Source organism: Lagopus leucura, unplaced genomic scaffold, assembly GCF_019238085.1.
Source record: "Lagopus leucura isolate 7727_CA_CO unplaced genomic scaffold, USGS_WTPT01 Super-Scaffold_73, whole genome shotgun sequence".
Taxonomy (NCBI): Eukaryota; Metazoa; Chordata; class Aves; order Galliformes; family Phasianidae; genus Lagopus; species Lagopus leucura.
In genome coordinates this window covers 70,098,856-70,118,014 of record NW_024962252.1, presented here as the reverse complement: position 1 = coordinate 70,118,014, position 19,159 = coordinate 70,098,856, and the positions used below count along the sequence as shown (strand labels likewise).

The 19,159-nt window shown below is 43.0% G+C and overlaps 1 protein-coding gene across 1 annotated transcript; it reads left to right on the top strand.

Annotated features, from left to right (window-relative positions):
- Nucleotides 1-1,856: 1,856 nt before the first annotated feature.
- QPCT (glutaminyl-peptide cyclotransferase) lies at nucleotides 1,857-18,802 on the top strand. Its single transcript, XM_042893373.1, has 8 exons — nucleotides 1,857-2,279; nucleotides 3,772-4,561; nucleotides 8,036-8,182; nucleotides 10,504-10,785; nucleotides 13,283-13,459; nucleotides 14,304-14,403; nucleotides 14,888-15,004; nucleotides 17,012-18,802. Exons 2-8 carry the CDS (start codon nucleotides 4,226-4,228, stop codon nucleotides 17,155-17,157), a joined length of 1,305 nt encoding a protein of 434 aa, XP_042749307.1. The 5' UTR covers nucleotides 1,857-2,279; nucleotides 3,772-4,225; the 3' UTR covers nucleotides 17,158-18,802.
- Nucleotides 18,803-19,159: the final 357 nt, after the last annotated feature.

Sequence of the window (19,159 nt, the reverse complement as noted above, 5' to 3'; positions counted from 1 at the left end):
ATGCATGGCAGGGAAGCTGCTAACAGAACTTGTCAGAACTCTAGCTCTCTGCTCGGAGTGCATAAGATGAAGAAGCTGATTAGTGCTATGTCACTTGTGCTGTTTGTAACGAACGTTTTTCATTTCCTTCATCTTATGCTCCTGGGGCATGACCCAAGACCCGCTGCAGCTCAGCAAAGGCTTTCTACTTACTTCACTCAGTGCAGCTGATATGGCATGTAACGAAGGCTGCGTTCCCACTGGAGAGAGTTCACTTGATAAAAAATTAGCCTGAAGCCGCTCACTGAAATCTGGAACTACTTTTAACCCCAACTGTAGCAGCTAAGCGCCCATTCTGCTTTTAAGTGGCTTCAAATGCTAAAAAACACCCTGGGACTTTTTAATGGAGGCTATTCCATGAACAGAGGATGTTCTCACCAAAGTTCTGCACCAGATAACTGAGCAATCCTCATTTCCCTTTTCCTCCTGAAGTGGGACTCCCACACACCAGCACTACAAACAGAACTCGCCCCACCACCGTGAGTTCCTGTGTGTAGCACAGCAAGGAGTCACACTGCACAGTGCTTAAAGCTTCTCGCAATCTGAGTAACAGCCCCACAACGGCCATTTATGGACATTACCAGATGGACATTAGGAATTACCAGTCACTGCGCAGAGATTATACTTCTTTGTGGAGAAGCTCAGCTTTGTATCATCCGACCAGGCTGGAGCCATTCAATTTGCTGCCCTAAGCCATAATATCTGCTTTTTCAGAAATGAGAACAGAAGATGGATTAGTTGAAATCGATTTATTATAGAACACGGGAAAGCATCCATCAAAACAAAGCAAACAGTTATAAGTATTCATGCAGCGGTACTTTCTGCTAAATGAATACTCCTAAGCATCCAAAAATGGTCTGTTTGCAAAGATCTCAGAGCAAAACACATCTGAAAGCAGCTCTGCATGTCAGCAGCTATGTATAGAGAAGCACATACAGCTGTGCATATGCCCAATGGAGCCTGTGTGCTCATGCAGAGCAGCATTACAGCAGCACCAGCCCTGGCTGTGCCAACTGACACAACTGTTATGTTTTGAAATGTTTGTGACTCTCGTAATTAGTGATTTCCTGTGGAATTCATTGAAGTCCTTCATCTCTTTCAGAGCCCACATCAGTCTCAGAGCTTGTTCTCACTGCAGAGATCTTTCTCTACCAAACCCAGCTGCACTTCGCTAATTGCTATCTCCTCTAGGTGCCAGATGACAGGAAATACGGGTAACCTACGCTGTATTTATTTACTTTTTCTAACCCCATCTTTTCATTCTAGACGGGTCACTGTCTGTAGTGTAGAAAAGCTGCATTTGGAACAACTGCTTTTCAACTCTGAAAACACATCCTTTATATCCCGGTTTGAGATTACTTCTATCGCACTGTGTCAGCACATGGAAACTGAATATATTCATTTCTGTGCACCAATCTGATGTGTGGAACGTTTGTGTATCATCTGTCTTGGTTACAAAGAAGGCAATGTCCTAGGATAGCTGACTGGACCATTTGTCTGAGAAATTCCATTAGCCTATAGTGCCATGATTATTTTTCACCATTTTTGACACTGAGTTTGCATAGCAAATGTGCCTGTGCGAGATCCACAAGAGCTACCAGAAATGCCTGCAGAAAGAGCTGTTCTTCCTCCCCCCCTCCACCACCACCCCATACCCTGTATGTTTAATTGCTGTTGCAGTTCACAGTCTCTTTCCCCCCTAATCCTCTGTTATAGGAGAACTGAAAAAGAATTAGGGGCTCACATTTGGTTTGGATAAAATCCTGAAATGTGGATGTGCCTCTGAATTACCTCATCGTCTCAGTTTGAGCCCTCAGCTGAACTTTGTCCTAAAATCCACCTCCAGAGAAACAGTGAAAAGTTCAGTACAGGCTTCAAAAACATGGAATCGATCATCACAACAGCTGAGGCTCTTAGGATGTCCCCAGGCCTTTTGGCTCCTTGTGACACTGGCCATGCCGCCCTTTGCTGCAGCTTGTGCTGCTCCCTCACTGGTTAAGCTGCCTAGAAATCTCAGCCCACACAACCCACTTCGAGCACTAAATATTAGCTGGACTGAAAGCACAACGGGGGACATCGAATCTCCTCTCCTTGCCTATTAGCTGCAAGAGCCGAGCATCAGAAAGCGCAGGCTCCATTTATACTGCTGCTGCCAGCTGTGCTCCCAGATCTCAGCAGATGGCACTGTCACATCAGCCTGGGCACAGGAAAGAAGCAGCGCACAGATTGTGTTTTCACAGGTAATGCTTGTTTTTCTTCCTATATATACATATATATTCTCTAATTGGTACCTAGCTACATCTATTTGAATTTCAAGTTAATAAACCAAATGAATAAGATAAAAGAGCAGCTAACCACTGACACCTTACCAATTTGGTAATATGGAGTAGGACTAAACAACGCATTTCTCCTTTACAAAACACTGGAAAACAAAATGTTCATGACATTTGTTTGTTTGTTTGTTTGAACTTTTTTTAAAAAACTATTTTCTTAAGTAGTTACATAATTCTCTTTGCAGCTGTGACCTGCTCTGATTTATGCTATGTTTTTATTTGTTATTGCTCTTTGTCTCCTTAGTCTTGTATGTACTGTTAGATGGGAAAGTCTTTGGAGAATCAAATGAGAGGGCAGAGAGGTCTTCAGAAGTGCTACCAGGATGTATTTCGGTGAACTGGCAGTAGAATCACTGAGTACTGTCCCTATTCCTTCTCAGCGTCTGTGCTGAGACATCCAGATCAATGACCTCAAAGAATTCCACTCGTATTTTAACAAAAATCAGTTTCCCAGATGCCACCATCCCATGCCCCCTGCCTAAATACTTTGGTACAAATTCTCCTCATGTCACTCTTTGTACAGCTGCTCTCAAAGCATAGGAAGGGCTGCTGCTTCCTTCCCTCCCCCCACTGCTGCTGCGGTTACACATATGCCTCTGTTTCTGGTGAGCACAGGACTGTTTGAACGATTGGAGTAGGGGGAGAGGGGAAAAAGAAGCCTAAGAATATCCCGTTTGAGCCCTTTATGCAACTACCACTGTTATTTCCCCACTAAGCCACATCCTTTAGCACCACATCTAAACGTTCCTTGGACACCTCCAGGGACAGTGACTCCATCACCTCCCTGGGAGCACGTTTCAACACCTGACCACTCTTTTAGAGAAGAAATTTTTCCTGATACTCAACCTGAACCTCCCTCAGATTGCTGTCACTTGGGTTGGTGGGCTTTTGTCTGAGAGGCTGCTGCCACTCTTTGTAGTCCACACTGCTCTTTCTTGGTGATCAAATGATTGCCCATTTCTCCCTACTCTGTGGTGGCTTGGTTTTACATTTGGAATGATTTCCTAACAAAGATGAGGTATGGAATTCTGTGGGAAAAATGGCATTCCTATACACTAACTTGTTATTTCCCCATCTATGAAATCTTGGTTACAGCCACATTCTTGGTATCCACTTATAAGGGTGCTGACTTGGCAGTAAGAATGTCAGCTGCAGAGAGCCCATCTGTCCACTGGGCAGCAGAGCCACCAGCTTTTCTAGGAAATCTGTGGATCTGGTTCGAAGATCTGCAAATGGACAAATGGCTCTGCTTCTCTGCTATTAGCCTCACAGGCACTTTGAATACTTGCCATGCTGTGCTTCCAGAACGTGGTGTATCAGGATGAGGCTGGAGAGCAGCAAGAGGATCCTCTTCCCTCCTTCATTTCTGCCTTCATTTTAACCTTTTTTTTCCTTTCAGTTGCATAGAATCATAGCATATCCAGAGTTGGAAGGGACCCATAAGGATCACCGAGTCCAACTCCCGGCTGCGCACAGAACCAGCTAAGAAGGAGCCCATAGAACTGAGCGTGGTGCAGACAGTCCTGGTACTCCCGCAGGATTGGGGCCATGCCTGCCATCCTGGGGAGCCTGTGCCAGTGCTCACCCACCTTCTGGTGAAGAACCTTTCCCTGGTAGCCAACCTGAATGTCCTCTGAGGCTAGCCCGAGCATTAAGAATAATGTGATAATTGGAGACTTTTCTGTGGAATTTCTGCAACGCAAAGGCCAGAAGTTTTGTACAAAAGCACAGCCCAAGGACAGTGACACCGCCTGACCTGAAGGACTCGTGTGCAGGGAAGCTTGCCTGCTTGTTTTCATCATTTTAATTGACCTGCTGCAACGTTTCACTTCAGCACGTATTTTCACAGAATCATGGAACCGTTTGAATCAGAAGGGCCCCTTAAAGGCCACCTGGTTCAGCTCTCCCACAACAAACGGGGACACCTACAGCTAGGTCAGGCCGCTCAAAGCCCAGTTCAGCCCGAGCCCTCCGAGCCTCCCGGCAGGGCCGCGGCCGGGAGGAGCCCGGTGCTGCCGCGGCCGCCTCCCTCCCTCCCTCTTTCCTTCCCGCCCAGCCTCCGGCGCTGCCTCCCCGCAGCAGAGCTGGGGATGGCGGGGCTGGTCGGGGTGCTGTGCCTCGCCGCCGCCGCCGCCTGCCTGCTCCCGGCGCAGGGGCGGGAAAGCGACGCGGGATGGACTCAGCAGAAGGTGGGTCGGGCAGGGCCGCTGTGGTTTTCCGCCGCCTCGCGGGTTTGTCCTTTGTCCCTCGGCCCGCTGCCGGGGGCGCTGCGCCGGGACGGGCGGGGTGGGCGCAGGTGAGGGGTGATGACTGGCCCAGCTCCGGGTACCGACGGCTGGGCGGGGTGGGAGCAGCTCGGCGCCTGGTAGGGGCTGCAGCCCGCGGCTGCGCTCCCGGAGCGCCGTCAGACTTAACGCCGCTATGGAGACAACGAGCAGCTCTTCCCGAGGGGATTCACGTTGAGGTAGGAGAAAGAGGATGGGGTTGAGATGATGGCAACTACACAGGGATTTTGAAAAGATACAGCATTTTAGTGTCTTGTAGGGGCCACGCTGTATTCTTCTTCATTTAAAACGCTGTGTGAAGTTGCGGGGAAAAAAAAGTCTTGAGGTAATGCTTAAGGAAACAACATGTGTAGCCTCTGTTTCTCTATGCAGTTCTCAGTGGCTGATTACGAAATGCCAGCATAGCTTCTTAATGAACCAAATCACATGGAACACAGCTGATCGCAGAACAGTGAATTCCATTGAGTTAAAGCATTCACAGATTTCAAAAAGGAAAATGATAAAATCACAGAATCATATTCCTTTAGTCCCCACTGCTGGGTGGCTGTAGATGCTCACCTGGAACCACAGAGCTCCGCTGACTCCATGCACTGCTCTCTGCCTCCCTCAGCCAGAGCCAGGACAACCTTCATGCCTTCCCAGTCACTCCTATTCAGTCCTTGTTCACTTTCCCCTTGGTATCAGTCAGTGCCCATTTAACAGAGGTTGTGGGTTTTAATTTTGAAAATCAGCAGAAACATCATTCTGTTCTACTCCTGTTATCTCTCTGTGTATATATTTATATACACAGTTATTCATACATATACATCTATCACATATTAAGAATGTACACTCCTAAAATAGCTGCTAGAGTACCTACATGTGCATACATTTAAGACTGTGTAAGTGAGGCAGACCTTCAGCTGTGGCAGTGAGCACACAGCTGTGCAATCCCAGTGCATCTTTCAGCCCCCTCAGCCACATTGACACACTCTGCACCTCATCTCACTCCAACCCTCTGAGCTGCTTCCTCATGATGCTCATGCTTCCTCCCACTAACCATAGAACCACAGCACTTGAACTCCTCGGCCCTGGCAGGCACCCACCAGGAACCACTTCCTCTTTCTCATCAGATTCTCGGCCCTTCTGCTCTTTTTCCCCTGAAGGGAAGCACGAGCCAAAAGCTGGACGTCTCAGGAGTGCACAGCCCACTCCCTCCTGCTCACACAGGCAGGAAGAACCAGCTCCTAAACTTACCAGCTCTCAGAAGAAGAAAGCTTCCATTGGCACTGAGCCAGAAGGTACTCATATCAGCAGGATAAGTACAGGCTGCTGGTAGAAGCTGCCATTTGTACAGCTTAGTGCAGATGGCTCAATGGCAGCCCTGCCATGAACACACTGCTCTGCTGCCACCCTGCAGCAAACAGACTGAGCAATCCCAAGGAATGAGCCACCGGCACACTTCACTCCATTCTTCTTTTACTTCACGAATGCTTTTGTAATGCCTTTCATTTCCCAGATTTGAATGTATTTTCACTAGTATGAGTGTATTCCTTCTGAAGCATTTTTACACATTTGTACTATAACAAAAACATTTCTTTGCAGTGTTTCCATGACCCCAGCTACCAGGAAAGCTCTGCTGCTATTCAGCATCCTCACAGAGCCTTTCACTTCTTCAGATATCCTTCCCACTCCTAAAGCACGCAGTTCTACATACCCTCTTTCCTCCTAAGCAGATCGCTTCTGACATTTCTCTCGTCTTTACCTTTTCTATGTATGTGGAATGGTCCTCACACAAACAACAGCTGGGAAACTGGAATGAGGAGAATTAAATGCTTAACGTATATTCAAGTGCAGAAAACAGCTGTGCTGGTATCTGCTTTGCTCAACACAAACTAACAAAGGAGGAAAGGTGACAAGTTGCAAGACAGCAACTTTTTTTTTTTTAAACCATATTTGTCTAATTAATTAATTAAGATAAAAGGTAATTCCAGGAACTGCAGAAGGTCCCAAGGGCAGCATGCTTGATGACCAGGTAAGGAATGATTTTCTGCAGTCATTTTAGACAGAGATTAAACAATGCATGTGAGGAAGCAAGGAAGAAAGAATGATTTTTTAATTTTTTTGTCGTTAATATATTCAGTGCTGAAGTGAGAGTAAATGCATCTAAGAAGACATCAGCTCAATGCACCAGCAGCCCAAAAGCAACTCCACAGTTAAGCATTTGTAAGACAGGAGAAGAATAAAATAGAAAATACCATTCTCCTGCACTATAAACTGTGGTTCTGTCCTGCTCCTGTTTCTCTGTCTTTCATTTTCTGAAAAAAGGATGAGGTACACGGGGCAGACTGAAGAATGGCAAGTTTCATCAACCCTGTATGGCAGTTTTGAGCAAAGCATGAGCAAACACAGCAAGGTATATCAATGGGAGAGGGGACCAGAAGGAATTCCCTGTGACAGAAACACGGAATGGGTAGGATACAAATATCCTATGATAGTACCTATCATGTTTATCTATAAAACCAAAGGTGGCTCAAGAAGACAACCGCTGGAGTCTGAGTAGGTTCAAACCTGGTGCCCAAAGAGCATTTGAGATGTCCTTGGATTTCCCGCCTGGCATTCAGCTGTTACTCCAGGACATCATAAGGCTCATCCCTGATGGATTTGCTAGCCCCACAAAGATGCAACAGGTATTCCAAGGCATCTCAAACAGTGCCAAAGATTCATCCCTAGGCAAGAGAAAAGAAGCACTTGGGAAGTAGCTAGCACTACTGGCTGTCATCACAGGAGAGAAGTTGCCACTTCTGAGGTTAACTCAAGGCTAACAACATTGATATGGACCTGAGCACACTCCGAAAGAGCTACATTGCACCGTGCAGTCACACCAACTCTGCCCTTGTGGATAGAGCCACGGTAGCACCACTCTTCTAAGACTGAGCTGGCTGATGCATTTCTTCGCAGTGCTGTGCCCTGTAATGTGCACAGACCATAAAGCTAAATATTATTGCTGCCAAAATAAGGCTTGTGGGGTTTGTCACAAAGAAGTCTTTACTCGAAGGAGGCACTGTTGAGGACATGACTGTAGAATACATATAATTAAGATATCAGAAAAAAGAACTCAATAAAAGGCAGAGTTTGGTTAGTAGGTAAACTACTTCTCCCATGTTCTTAGTATTAGTTTACTTTACATGGAAATCAGAGCTAGAAAAGCCACAGAACCTAAAAATGTCTTTTTCTAAATTTTTGTCAGAAAATCTGTTCTTAAAATAACTGTCAGTAACCCAAAATAGCTCCATATACTGAAACATTTCCACAATTCATATAATCATAATTCTGAAGACGACTATGGTTAAAAAAATTTCAGTAACAGTTGCAGCAATCTTTCCTTTTTCTCTCCAGTATTCTCACCAACCAAGTACTTTACATCCTGATGCTATCCAAAATGTTGCAGAAAAAACAGATGTTTCTGAAATGTGGGAGAACGATTTGCGCCCCATCCTGATAGAAAGATACCCAGGGTCACCAGGAAATCATGCCGTACGACAGGTAAGGAAACAGTTCTGCCAACCTCTAAGCACACCTATTCTTTATTTGCTGGTAGAGCCTTTAGGGACCACAAAGGGACAAGTTCCTCTCATGCGGTAGATGAACCTGATCATTGTGCTGGTGCAGACCGGGCAGTGTCTACAAGACACAGCCTGCACTTCAGCTAGCATTACTTCCCAGGGCTGCATGGCAAGAGGAAAGATTAACTTCAGGTTTCAAATTAAGAAGCTGACCCTAGGTCTGGTAACTGAAGTATAACACAGTGCTTGTCCATTTCCTCACATGAGCAGGATTTTGGTGGTTCAAACACCTGGAATCCTACACATCCCCACTCTTTCTCCTGGAGAGGTCCGTTAGAGTTGATTCATCCATCCAGGTGAGCCTTGGAGGGATCACAGAGGTCCACACAGGTGGGCAGCCTGGATAGGCAGCACAGCAGCATGATAGTGCTGGGCTAGCACAGCCACATCATGCTTGGCCCCAGGCTGGTGAGAGCTCCAGCATGTTGTGCTTCAGCCACAAGGATTCAGCATGAGTAGGACCTCACAGTGCAGGCATCTCCAAGGCTGTGTGCCACACTCACTCCTACTTATATCAGCCAGCCCAGAGACTGAAGCACCAGCATGGCCCAGATTACTTAGAAGGCATTTGCAACATCTCAAGAACCATCATCTACCCTTTAGGAATCAACTCAACAGCTCCATGATACCCCGAACTACAATAAGCTTATTTGCCACTCTACAAATGGTAGGTGAGGAAAATGCAGCTTTTTTATACTGGTTGCTTCTATACATTTAGTTCTGTGGTTTCCTTAGTCATACACTAGAAGAAAGCCAACTGAAAGGGAAAAAAGGAAGAAAAACAAACAAACAACAGGACAGCCTGGAATAGAAAACCACAAATTACATTCAAAAAAAGGATCATTTTGTTACAAGGTAACAGCATATACTGCAGTAGACTCCCGCGGAAGAAAAAAAAAAATCCTCCCCTGAGATAGGGAAAAACATCAGACTCCTGGAAGGATAGTGCACCCTGGGAACTTCACCCAGGCTTATGTACTCCTCTATAACAGAAGTCCTTTGCTCTGTTGATGTAGTTCTACAGATGGTGGGGAGGCCATATGATGCCATAAAAGCTTCCAGAAGGTGACCACAAGCAAAATGGAAGTTTATTCCAACACAGAATTTATGGCAGCATTCTTACTGACTTCACTGAGAGCAGGACAAGTCCTCCAAGTCTATTTCCATTTTTTCCCTTAGAGGCTTTTGCTAATGTTTATTTAGAGAGAGAGGAATCTGCCTTGAAGAAGCACTCTAGGGACACATAAAAATCAGCTGCTCAACAGAGATGGCCCTCTAATAAGAGTCAGTTAGAATTCTATACTAAGTACAGCCTGAGTAGTTAGATTTATTCTTTTAAACATGAAGCTACCTAAAAATGAATCATCCTTTACTTAGGTCTGCTGTATCAATTTTTATTAAGGGCCTCATTTTTAAGACATTCTGAAATGCTTCATTTGTTCTTTGTGCAGGGGAGATTCAGGCTGGACATGAGGAAGTATTACTTTTCAGAAAGGGTGGTCAGGCACTGGAATGGACTGCCCAGGGAGGTGGTGGAGTCACCGACCCTGGGGATGTTCAAGGAAAGACTGGATGTTGTGTTGAGGGACATGGTTTAGTGGGAGCTATTGGGAATAGGTGAACGGTTGGACTGGGTGATCTTTTAGGTCTTTTCCAACCTTGGTGATTCTATGATTCTGTAATTGACAGGCATCACTGTCTTTTATAGCCTCGCAAGCAACTTATGCCACTTGAAAGGCAAATTTCTCTTAGAAGGTAAAAATGCCAATATTTTCAAAAATGCCGATGTTTTATTTATGGAGACTATACATAGCAATTGCCAAAATAGCTGCAAGTTCTCTGCAGCCAGTTTTGACACTTAAGGACACAACTGAGTTTATATTTGAATGCTGTATCGATCCTAATTACCCCTGGAAAAGTCTGGCTTGGAGACTTCAGAGGTCAACACCTCAACGTCACCTTAATGGGCAATCACTCTAAGCTATCTCAAGACTCCAACTATAAGGGACAGAACGGAGAGATGAAAAGTGAGTGAGCCAGTCAGAGGGTAGGCTAAGGCAGTGAGGATGATGCTTATTTTATACAGTGGCATGATTATTATAATCATTTTTGCTATAAGAGTAATCTATTAAAAACACCAGAAATAAGCTTCAGAGCCACTAGCTACTGATAATTTGTCTGCAGTACCTTTCCTTCAGTAATATTCATTTGGTATATATACAAATATATATTTCATTGCAGCACATCAAGCAGCGTCTTCAAAGACTCCAGGCTGGTTGGGAAATTGAAGAAGATACCTTTCAGAAGTACACACCCTATGGGTATCAAACATTTTCAAATATCATCAGCACTCTCAACCCCTCTGCAAAGCGCCACCTGGTCCTCGCTTGTCACTACGACTCAAAGTTCTTTGGCCCACAGTGGCACGGAAGAGTGTTTGTGGGAGCAACCGACTCAGCTGTGCCCTGTGCCATGATGCTGGAGCTGGCACGTGCCCTGGACAACAAGCTTCAGTCCATCCAGGTAGTTGGCTTGGTTCCTTCTCATATGGTTTTGCAATAGCAATAGACCTGAGGGCATTTCCATGCTCTCCCTTTTGGTCTGTGTCTGATTCCCTGGTTGCTGTGCCTATAGGAAGATCCCCATCGTATTCCAGAAGAACTGAACAGAGATCTGTACACGTGTGCTTTAGTACAGGATAACATTACAAACTCACATGCAAAGTGTGAGTATCTTACATACACTATATTAAAGCAATTTACACATGGAGAACACACTTAATAGACTTAATGAGATATAGTTCTTCATTATACATAAAAAGCACAGAATCCTATCCAGCCATTCCTACCCTATTAAGTAAAGCACTACATTTCTTTCTGAATGATGCATTTCTAAAGTCTCCCTGTTGTACTGGGAGACAGCTGAACCGATTGCTGTGGAGGAGTTACACTGTCACATGCCCCCAGCCCATAACAACTTCAACATTTTCTTCCTGTTTTCCTTTATCGGTTTGAGTCGTTTATTTAATAGATGAACGACAGCAATCTGAGTGGAGGAATGCAGACAAGTAACATGATTACATTATCAGACTCTGACCACAGGAAAATTTGCTTCCCAGCACTGCCACTGCTGGGCACAAAAATCTCTCGGAGCTATTTCACAGACTTACGAGTGCCATCTACTGGCTCGGTATTTACTACTGACAGAATGCTCACCAAACACCAACAGATTTTCACAGGAAGCTTCCTCAAACGTTTTGCTAACTAGTGGAATGTACTCAGTTCAGGTATTGAGATCAGCTGTTTACAGTTGTCTCCAGAACTGACTTGGTGCCTTCTGACATTAGAAGATTTAAAAATGGAAAGACTAAGGATATGCCATGGGTTTTAACTGCAAAAATGAAGCACTTCTGTGAACACACGCAGACTCCATTTACAAGCTTCATTTAGAATAAGCCTGCCTGTTACTTATGGAACAACCAGTATGCCGATTTAAAGATTGGATTTTATTTTATTTTATTTTATTTTTGGCAGGTAATACGTTATTTCTTGATTAAGTTTTCACTAAGGTGACGGCATTTGACAGAAAAGCAATCTAATTACTTTGCACAGACCATCACTCGTACAGCCCATTAACAAAATATACTTTGGGACCCATCTGCTTAATCCATTAGCAGTGACCTTTTTGCTCTGCTCACAGCAGCATAACAGACTTTGCTATGCTTTCAGCCAAATCTATTTATACTTGAAACTGCGATCTTTATCTTGATGTTTCTTCAGTTATACAAGAGTAAGTTTTAAAATTAAAAGGGCAAAGAGATCTCTTTACATTATCCAGATCTAGGAACACGTTAAGCACTAATAATAATGGCAAATACTGCTTTCTAAAATTCAGATGGTGTTAATGCCATTTCCTCCAAAATGTAATGAAAACAACTGCTATCAGAAGAGGTCTGTTCTGTGTGAAGGACAAAGGGCAGCAAGGCAGTGCCATTAGAAAAAATCCATACATTGCTGTGGGCATAATCAATAATCATCTTGCCTACATGAGCAACATTTTATAGAGGTTTTCCTCTATTGTTTGCATTGGATCAGCTCCAGCCAGTTGGGGATTGTGGCCCATACAGGACGTGACTGCTGCCAGTGACCCCACCTTTTTAACCACATCATGCAATTCCATTTGAAGAAAAAATTATTCATAAAATATTCACAGCAACTGCCAACATCACAGTTCCCGTATAGTGGAGCTGAGCTGGGTTTAGCCATGCTGTAAGTTACTAGGAAGCGCTGCCAGAACAAACAAGGCTTCAGTTAGTAAACAGAAAAAAAAAAGAAGGCTCCTTTTGCTTTGAGAAGGAATTTCACATAGATGTCTCCTTTGTGACCTTAAATACAATAATCATGTATATATTCTCAACAGTTTCACTGTTGTGATATTGTTGGTGGCCAAAGAGGAAGAGTGTATCTATTCCTCTCTCTTCGGTTTCAGGGTAAATTTACCTGAGTGACTGCAAGTATCCCTGAAGAAGAAATGATCATTCTCATGACTGACTGCTCTTTGTCCCTCAACGAACCATAAGCCTTTCATAATTCATCTCCACTTCAGAACTGTAGCAGGAATTCTATTCCTTTGAGGCACTGTCACAGTATTCACAGCACTCACCTCAGATGCCATTGCCGACACGTCTCCTCTGCTGCTCAAAATGATGTCCTGGCTACCTGGTTTTGTAGACCTTTCTCAAAATACTCAGCTCACATCCACTGAAGCCAAAAATGAAACTTTCAACTAGAACCTAAAATCATGCCAGGGTGGGGGATGTGTCATTGTGCTAGATTAATAAGTAATAACAATTGATCACTATGTCACCATGACATGTTTGAGATTAATAGCCATAGGAACGCTTGCATACAGTACCCTGAAGATACACCCATAACGAAGGGGCTTATCTGACTGCAGTATTCTTTCTTTACACAATGCTCTGGCCAGAATCAGTTCTGCCACCTTTTACTTCTTCCAACAGACAAGCTCAACATCAAGACCAGACCTTTCACTTCAGCTTATCTTTTTTGATGGAGAAGAAGCTTTTGTCCGGTGGTCCCCTTCTGATTCCCTCTATGGGTCCCAACACTTGGCTCAAAAAATGGTATCTACTCCACATCCACCAGGTTCAACCACCACAAATAGACTCCAGGGCATGGTAAGTATCTTCACCTCCATAAGGAGTAATAGCAAACTGCAATTGTTTAATAATCAATTAAGCCAAACACCCAAGAAACCAAGAAGCTCACCTAAACTGAGGCAAGCTTGTGCAAATTTTAGACATGCTAAAATACAGAGCTGGCAAGAGCTTTTCAGATGGACCAGCACAAAACTCAATGCAAGTATGAGGATTTGTAGAAAAAAAATGTAATATTCAAATTTGCTAGAGTATAAACTAGGGCACCTACCTCCTTCAATAGAGATTCTTCAACATGATCAGTAAAGAGCACAGAACTAATAAGATTCTTTGAAGAAAAAAAAAAAGGCCCCCCAGCTCAGCCTCGGAGTCAGACATCTCAGAGTTACAGCAAGCTCTCAGGGTTGCCCTTTGATTCCTACAAACATTTTGTCAGCTCCCTTCTGGTTTCCCAACTCACTGCTCAGCCACTGTCACTCTATCTTGTGACTCATAAAATGTCTTTCCCTTGACAGAAGCTGTTCTCCAGGGAAGAAGTAATTTTCTCTTTTTTCTCCCCACGTAACATATTCTTTTAAAGGGATATAACTTAGAGACTGTAAACAAAGCAACACAGCCTTTTTCAGAAAGAGGACTGGACAAACAGTCTGTCCCTCCTCCTTGGAAAGGCAGCAAGATGCATTGGGTCTGAATAGGGTTCTGCTAATGAGTTCTTCTCAGGTACTGTGGTAGAAAAGCCAGATCTTTGTAAGGAGCTGTCAATGACCCAGTCATCATCTGCACAGGAACCAAGAGATTTCATTGCTGCTGCTGGTGGTGGTGGGTAACTTTAAGAATACTGTGCTAAAGATTCTTTCTTCTGTAGGACCTGCTGGTACTGCTGGATTTAATAGGCGCACCAAACCCTGTCTTTCCCAATTATTTCCCAAACACTAGCCGATGGTTTCAGAGGCTTCAAGCAATTGGTAAGGAGAGGGGCATGGGCTCTTAATTTAAAGATTTAGGATATAGTTTTCAAAGGAAAAAGCCATGTAAATCAGATTTTTAGATTACTTTTCTGGTTTACAGTTCTAATATTTAATGATGCAAACGTTAAATTTGGTGCATCTTCAAAATTGATAACTTCATACATGTTTAATTAATAAAATAACTCTGATTCACAGACACTTGGAAAACATGATTCTGATGGCCACTTTGTGACTCTTGGGTTCTGCTTCACTTTTGTGTTTTAGTTCTCACTTCTGTAAATCAGTGGTAACAGCATCAGTCTTGGGGTCTTCTAAGTACTAAGCAAATGCAAAAGACAGTCACCAGCTTCTTTTTCTTGCTTAATGGAAAAAGATTCCACAAGAGTGGAAAAATTCATTTGTGGTAACATGCCTTATATTGTCCAAAAGCTGTAACAGTCACTTCACAGTCACTAACAGTCACTTCCATTGTGAATTACAGAGCAGAAGCTACACGGTATGAATCTGTTGAAGAATCACCTTGATGAGACACAGTATTTCCAGAATAATGTATATCGAGGCTTGGTTGAGGATGACCACGTTCCATTTCTATTGAGAGGTACTGGCAATTCTAATATTGCTTTTAAAATACAAGTTCAATAACCAAAGCTCCATTTAGTAAATAAACAGATGCATATGAACTTGTTTTTTTCCAACTTATTTGCCCCAGGTTGTGGCTTCAAACTCCAATGTTACGCAGGCCTAGTCATAGCTTTGAAAAACATAGAGGAAAAGCAGAGACAGAACCTTCCTTACCATCATTTTGTGTGTGCACAGCTCCAATGGCACAGAAATAATGGAAATTTCTGCCAGCACTACAGTGTTCCACAAAGATGAGTAACTGACCCAATGGGCCATCACTACACACCACACCAGCCTGCTGCTTACTATTTCTAGAAGCAGCGAGACACACAAAAGGGCTGCGTTTGCAAAGATCACAAAAGTCTCTGAAGACCTTTTGGCAAACTTACTGAGTAATGCTCACAATTACCTGTTGAAATTTGAAGGCACTAACTCCTGCAAAAGCTAAAATATTCAAGTTAGACTCTCATTTACTAGAGTAGAGATGGGAAAGGTGTATATAGTAATCAGTAAGAATGGCAAAGGACACAACATGCATAATGTGCACTAAGTGCATACCTGAAATTTTCCCTACCCAAGATCTCTCCCAGCAGACACCCACACCACTGGCACCACGTTCATTCTTTTCTTTCAGGAAGCAGCCAAAGAAAGGGAAAGTGGTTACATTGGTGCTACCCAACTTGCACAGCTACAGGTTGGTGATTAAAGCTCTTGCCCAGGTGCAAGATATGGATTTGATGTTCAAGTACTAGGTATGGCACCTTCTAAATAAAGGTGAGCCACAGAAGAATAGCAAATACAGCACATTCTTCTAGTTGAAGCTATCCATCATAGGCAAGGACTACGATAGTTGCATTGCTAGAGAAGGACAAGGTCAAAAGGAAAGTAAAACGAGTTCAAAGCTGCTACATAGGAAATCTACATAGGAAATAAGGGAGATACTTCCATATCCAGATCTTTTGTTTACGTCTGCTTGTGATCTACAACTACTGAGTAATGCTGAATCAGTACACAGCTCTGCAAGCAGATGAGTGCAGTCATACCTCCCCACTTCTGAGCAAGCACTCCTTTAACTGAGCTGCACTTACAGTCTCTTGTTCAATGGATTTTCAGCTCCATGAGTCCTTCATTTCTGGAAGGCAGGACTCAGCTCCAATGAAATACATGCAGCTACCACATACATATCCAGGGACATAAGAAAATCTACATGGGAGAAACCAGTCAGGGACTACACCTCAAAACCTTTTCTAATGATTTAAACACCACCCAGTGAAAATAAAGATTCCTCTTTGTGGCTTAAAAATGAGGAAAAGTGGCAAAACAGGAAAGATGGACAGAAACAATGCTCCACCACTGTCCTGAAAGAGGGATCAGGAGACAGCTGAATGAGTTAAGTTCTTTTATCTATAAGTTGCATCATGTATCAACATACTGGTGGCTCATATCTATCAACATACACACACACAGTAATACACTTAAAAGTCTAAATCCTTTTATCTGAGGATAACAGTGGTTCTGTTTGCTGGGAGAAAAATACAGGCATTCTAATTTACCACTTAAGGAGAGGACTAGGAACTGCTTCAAAAACATGCTAAATCCTAACGCTGGCATAAGAACATAGTAACTGGGAGCTGCAGTGGTTTCTCTGCCCTTCTCTAGCTCCTAAACACAACTTGAACCATTACAGTGCATGGAATCCAGGAAAAACAAAGGGGCAGGTATCACAGTACAACTACTAGCTGCAGATACTTTAAAAAAGATACTGCTTGAAGGAGGGTATGGATTTTAGGAAACAAACAGTGAAACGGATGGGTTGTAGCCACAGACTTTAAAAAAAAAAAAGAAGACTGTAGGACTGCAGTGGTATACACTCCTTTAGAAAGTGAACTGAGTAGTTATCTGACTGTCAATAAGCAGTGATGTATCAACCTACTTAACAGAAGTTCTCCAACGTGGTTTCCAAATTTCACTTTGCTCCTCACAGGGGTTCCAGTCCTACATCTGATCCCGTCCCCTTTTCCTGAAGTATGGCACACTATGGAGGACACTGAAGAAAACCTTGACCAAACCACTATCGAGAACCTCAGCAAAATCCTCCAGGTGTTCGTACTGGAATATCTAAACCTGTGACAGAAATGTAGGCTGCAAATCTTACTTCATTTTAAATGTTGTTTGCTCACCTTCCCTTCTGTTATTTAATTACATCAGAGTGCACTGAAGCAAAGCAAAATACGGCGATAGCTCTTGTTACACTGATTACTGATTCTGCTGTTCCCAGCTCAATGTTCCATATAAAGAAATAAAATATGGCATTAAATAAAAATTAGTTTCAGCCCAGAAATAATTTGATCTTTCAATGTCTTACCTCTGGAGAGACCAAAATAAAATTCCAGAGTTTTCCCACATTGTTATCACCGTTTTTATGTCACACGTTAAGATCCCAGCAGGGGATGCCTTCAGATGTGTTCAGCTCAAATTTTTTTTACAAGGTGTTACCAACTTCAGCAGCCTTCAGCAATGGAAATTTTTTAATACATTACCAAAAAAGGCAAAAAATCACATTAAAACAAACTTTGCTTTGGGCTGAACCAAATCACATGATCACAAAATCAGCTGCAAGAACTCCTGACACACAACAGGGATTTGTTACTCTCTCTGTTCTCTTCTCTCCTTCCCCTAAGGGGGAGGCTGCAGGAAACAAGAACACAGCACAAAAATCAATTTTCTCCCAGTTGTTTCTGGATACTTTTTGATGGAGAAGCTGGTGGGGAGTGAGAGCAGTGGGAAGTGCTGTGGGGACTTCCACTATGCTTCAGCTGCACACAGAACAGGCACTGTGTGGGAGCAATGACCACAGTGTTTGTGCACCTCAGAATCATTCACAGTTTCACCCAAAATAACAGGAAAACTGTTTGTAACACAGACTACATCAGAAGTAGCCAAACTATGAATGTGATCATTTTAGAAACTGCAGTTTTATGTAGGTACCATTTTAAAAGCAATGTGCTACCTATAAAGACTGAACTAAGTACAGGAGTGAGAAGGTGACATCAAAATCCAAGAACCTCTATCAGAAGATACTCACCATTCTAACAACCCTGCACTTGTACATTTCTTACTGGAATTGTTCGATACATTTCGTGTAGCACTATGGCAGCACAAATCTACCTGCAATGACATCAGTTAACAGAAGAAGCCAGAACAGCAGTATCCATAAGCTACATACAGGATTATGGTTTCCTGGGGGGAGAAGATGATGAGGACATCTGAAAAAGAAAATAAAACAATGTAATAATAGTTGTTAATTAAGCTAGTAGAAGATGATGTCAGTATTTGCCTGTTTTGAACTTCCTTCATTAGAAAGTTCTATACTGGACACAGAGATTTAGAAAAGGAAATAAATAAGCTGTGAAGCTATAGGCACATCAGACGTGGCTTCTATTTTAGTATTTTACCATTTCCCTAAATCAAAGATTTCTGAATCTAAGCAGAATATTTACAAGCATTTTAAAGTTTCAATAGGAACTTGTATTTACAACAATGCAAATTTGTTAAAAGCTACTATTACACAGCAGCCTGAAAATGGAAGTTGATCTGTCTTTAGTATTTGAGATAGAACAACAACAACAAAAAAACATTTCATGTTTCCCATCATTTTACTGTTTGTGAGAAATGTTTCTTCTGTGTATGAAAATTCTGAAGTAGAACACAAAGTTCTAAAAATGGGTCAGATGTGTTTCTTTTTCAAATAAATCTAACTGCACATTCATGACTACATCAAAGCTACTGGATCTATTTGTAATCATGTTCCCCTCTACTTCAGCCCCCAATGTAAGATTACAAATAGCCATCTTCCGTAACCAGAATACACTGAGCAGTGTAAGTTACCAAAACAGAGAACAGCAGAGCTGTATACAGAAAACTGAGACAAGAGTTTGTGTTCTTACGTACTCCATGCTTTGAAAAATTCATGATGCATGCGCAATGCACACTGCTACTCTGGTTCCTCAAGAATGTGAAGGTTAACCTAAAACGGACCTCATTAAGAAACGTGGGACCAGGGGGCTGTTGTAACTGAAGAAAGCCTAGGTGTTTTTTTTTTTTAAATCTATTACAGGGAGTTGAAACAGCA

Excerpts from the sequence above, each read along its gene's own strand:
- QPCT (XM_042893373.1), top strand. The coding sequence starts at position 4,226 with ATGGAACCGTTTGAATCAGAAGGGCCCCTTAAAGGCCACCTGGTTCAG. Across the intron at positions 4,562-8,035 it reads CGGGATGGACTCAGCAGAAG|TATTCTCACCAACCAAGTAC; the intron begins GTGGGTCGGGCA and ends TTTTCTCTCCAG. Across the intron at positions 8,183-10,503 it reads GAAATCATGCCGTACGACAG|CACATCAAGCAGCGTCTTCA; the intron begins GTAAGGAAACAG and ends ATTTCATTGCAG.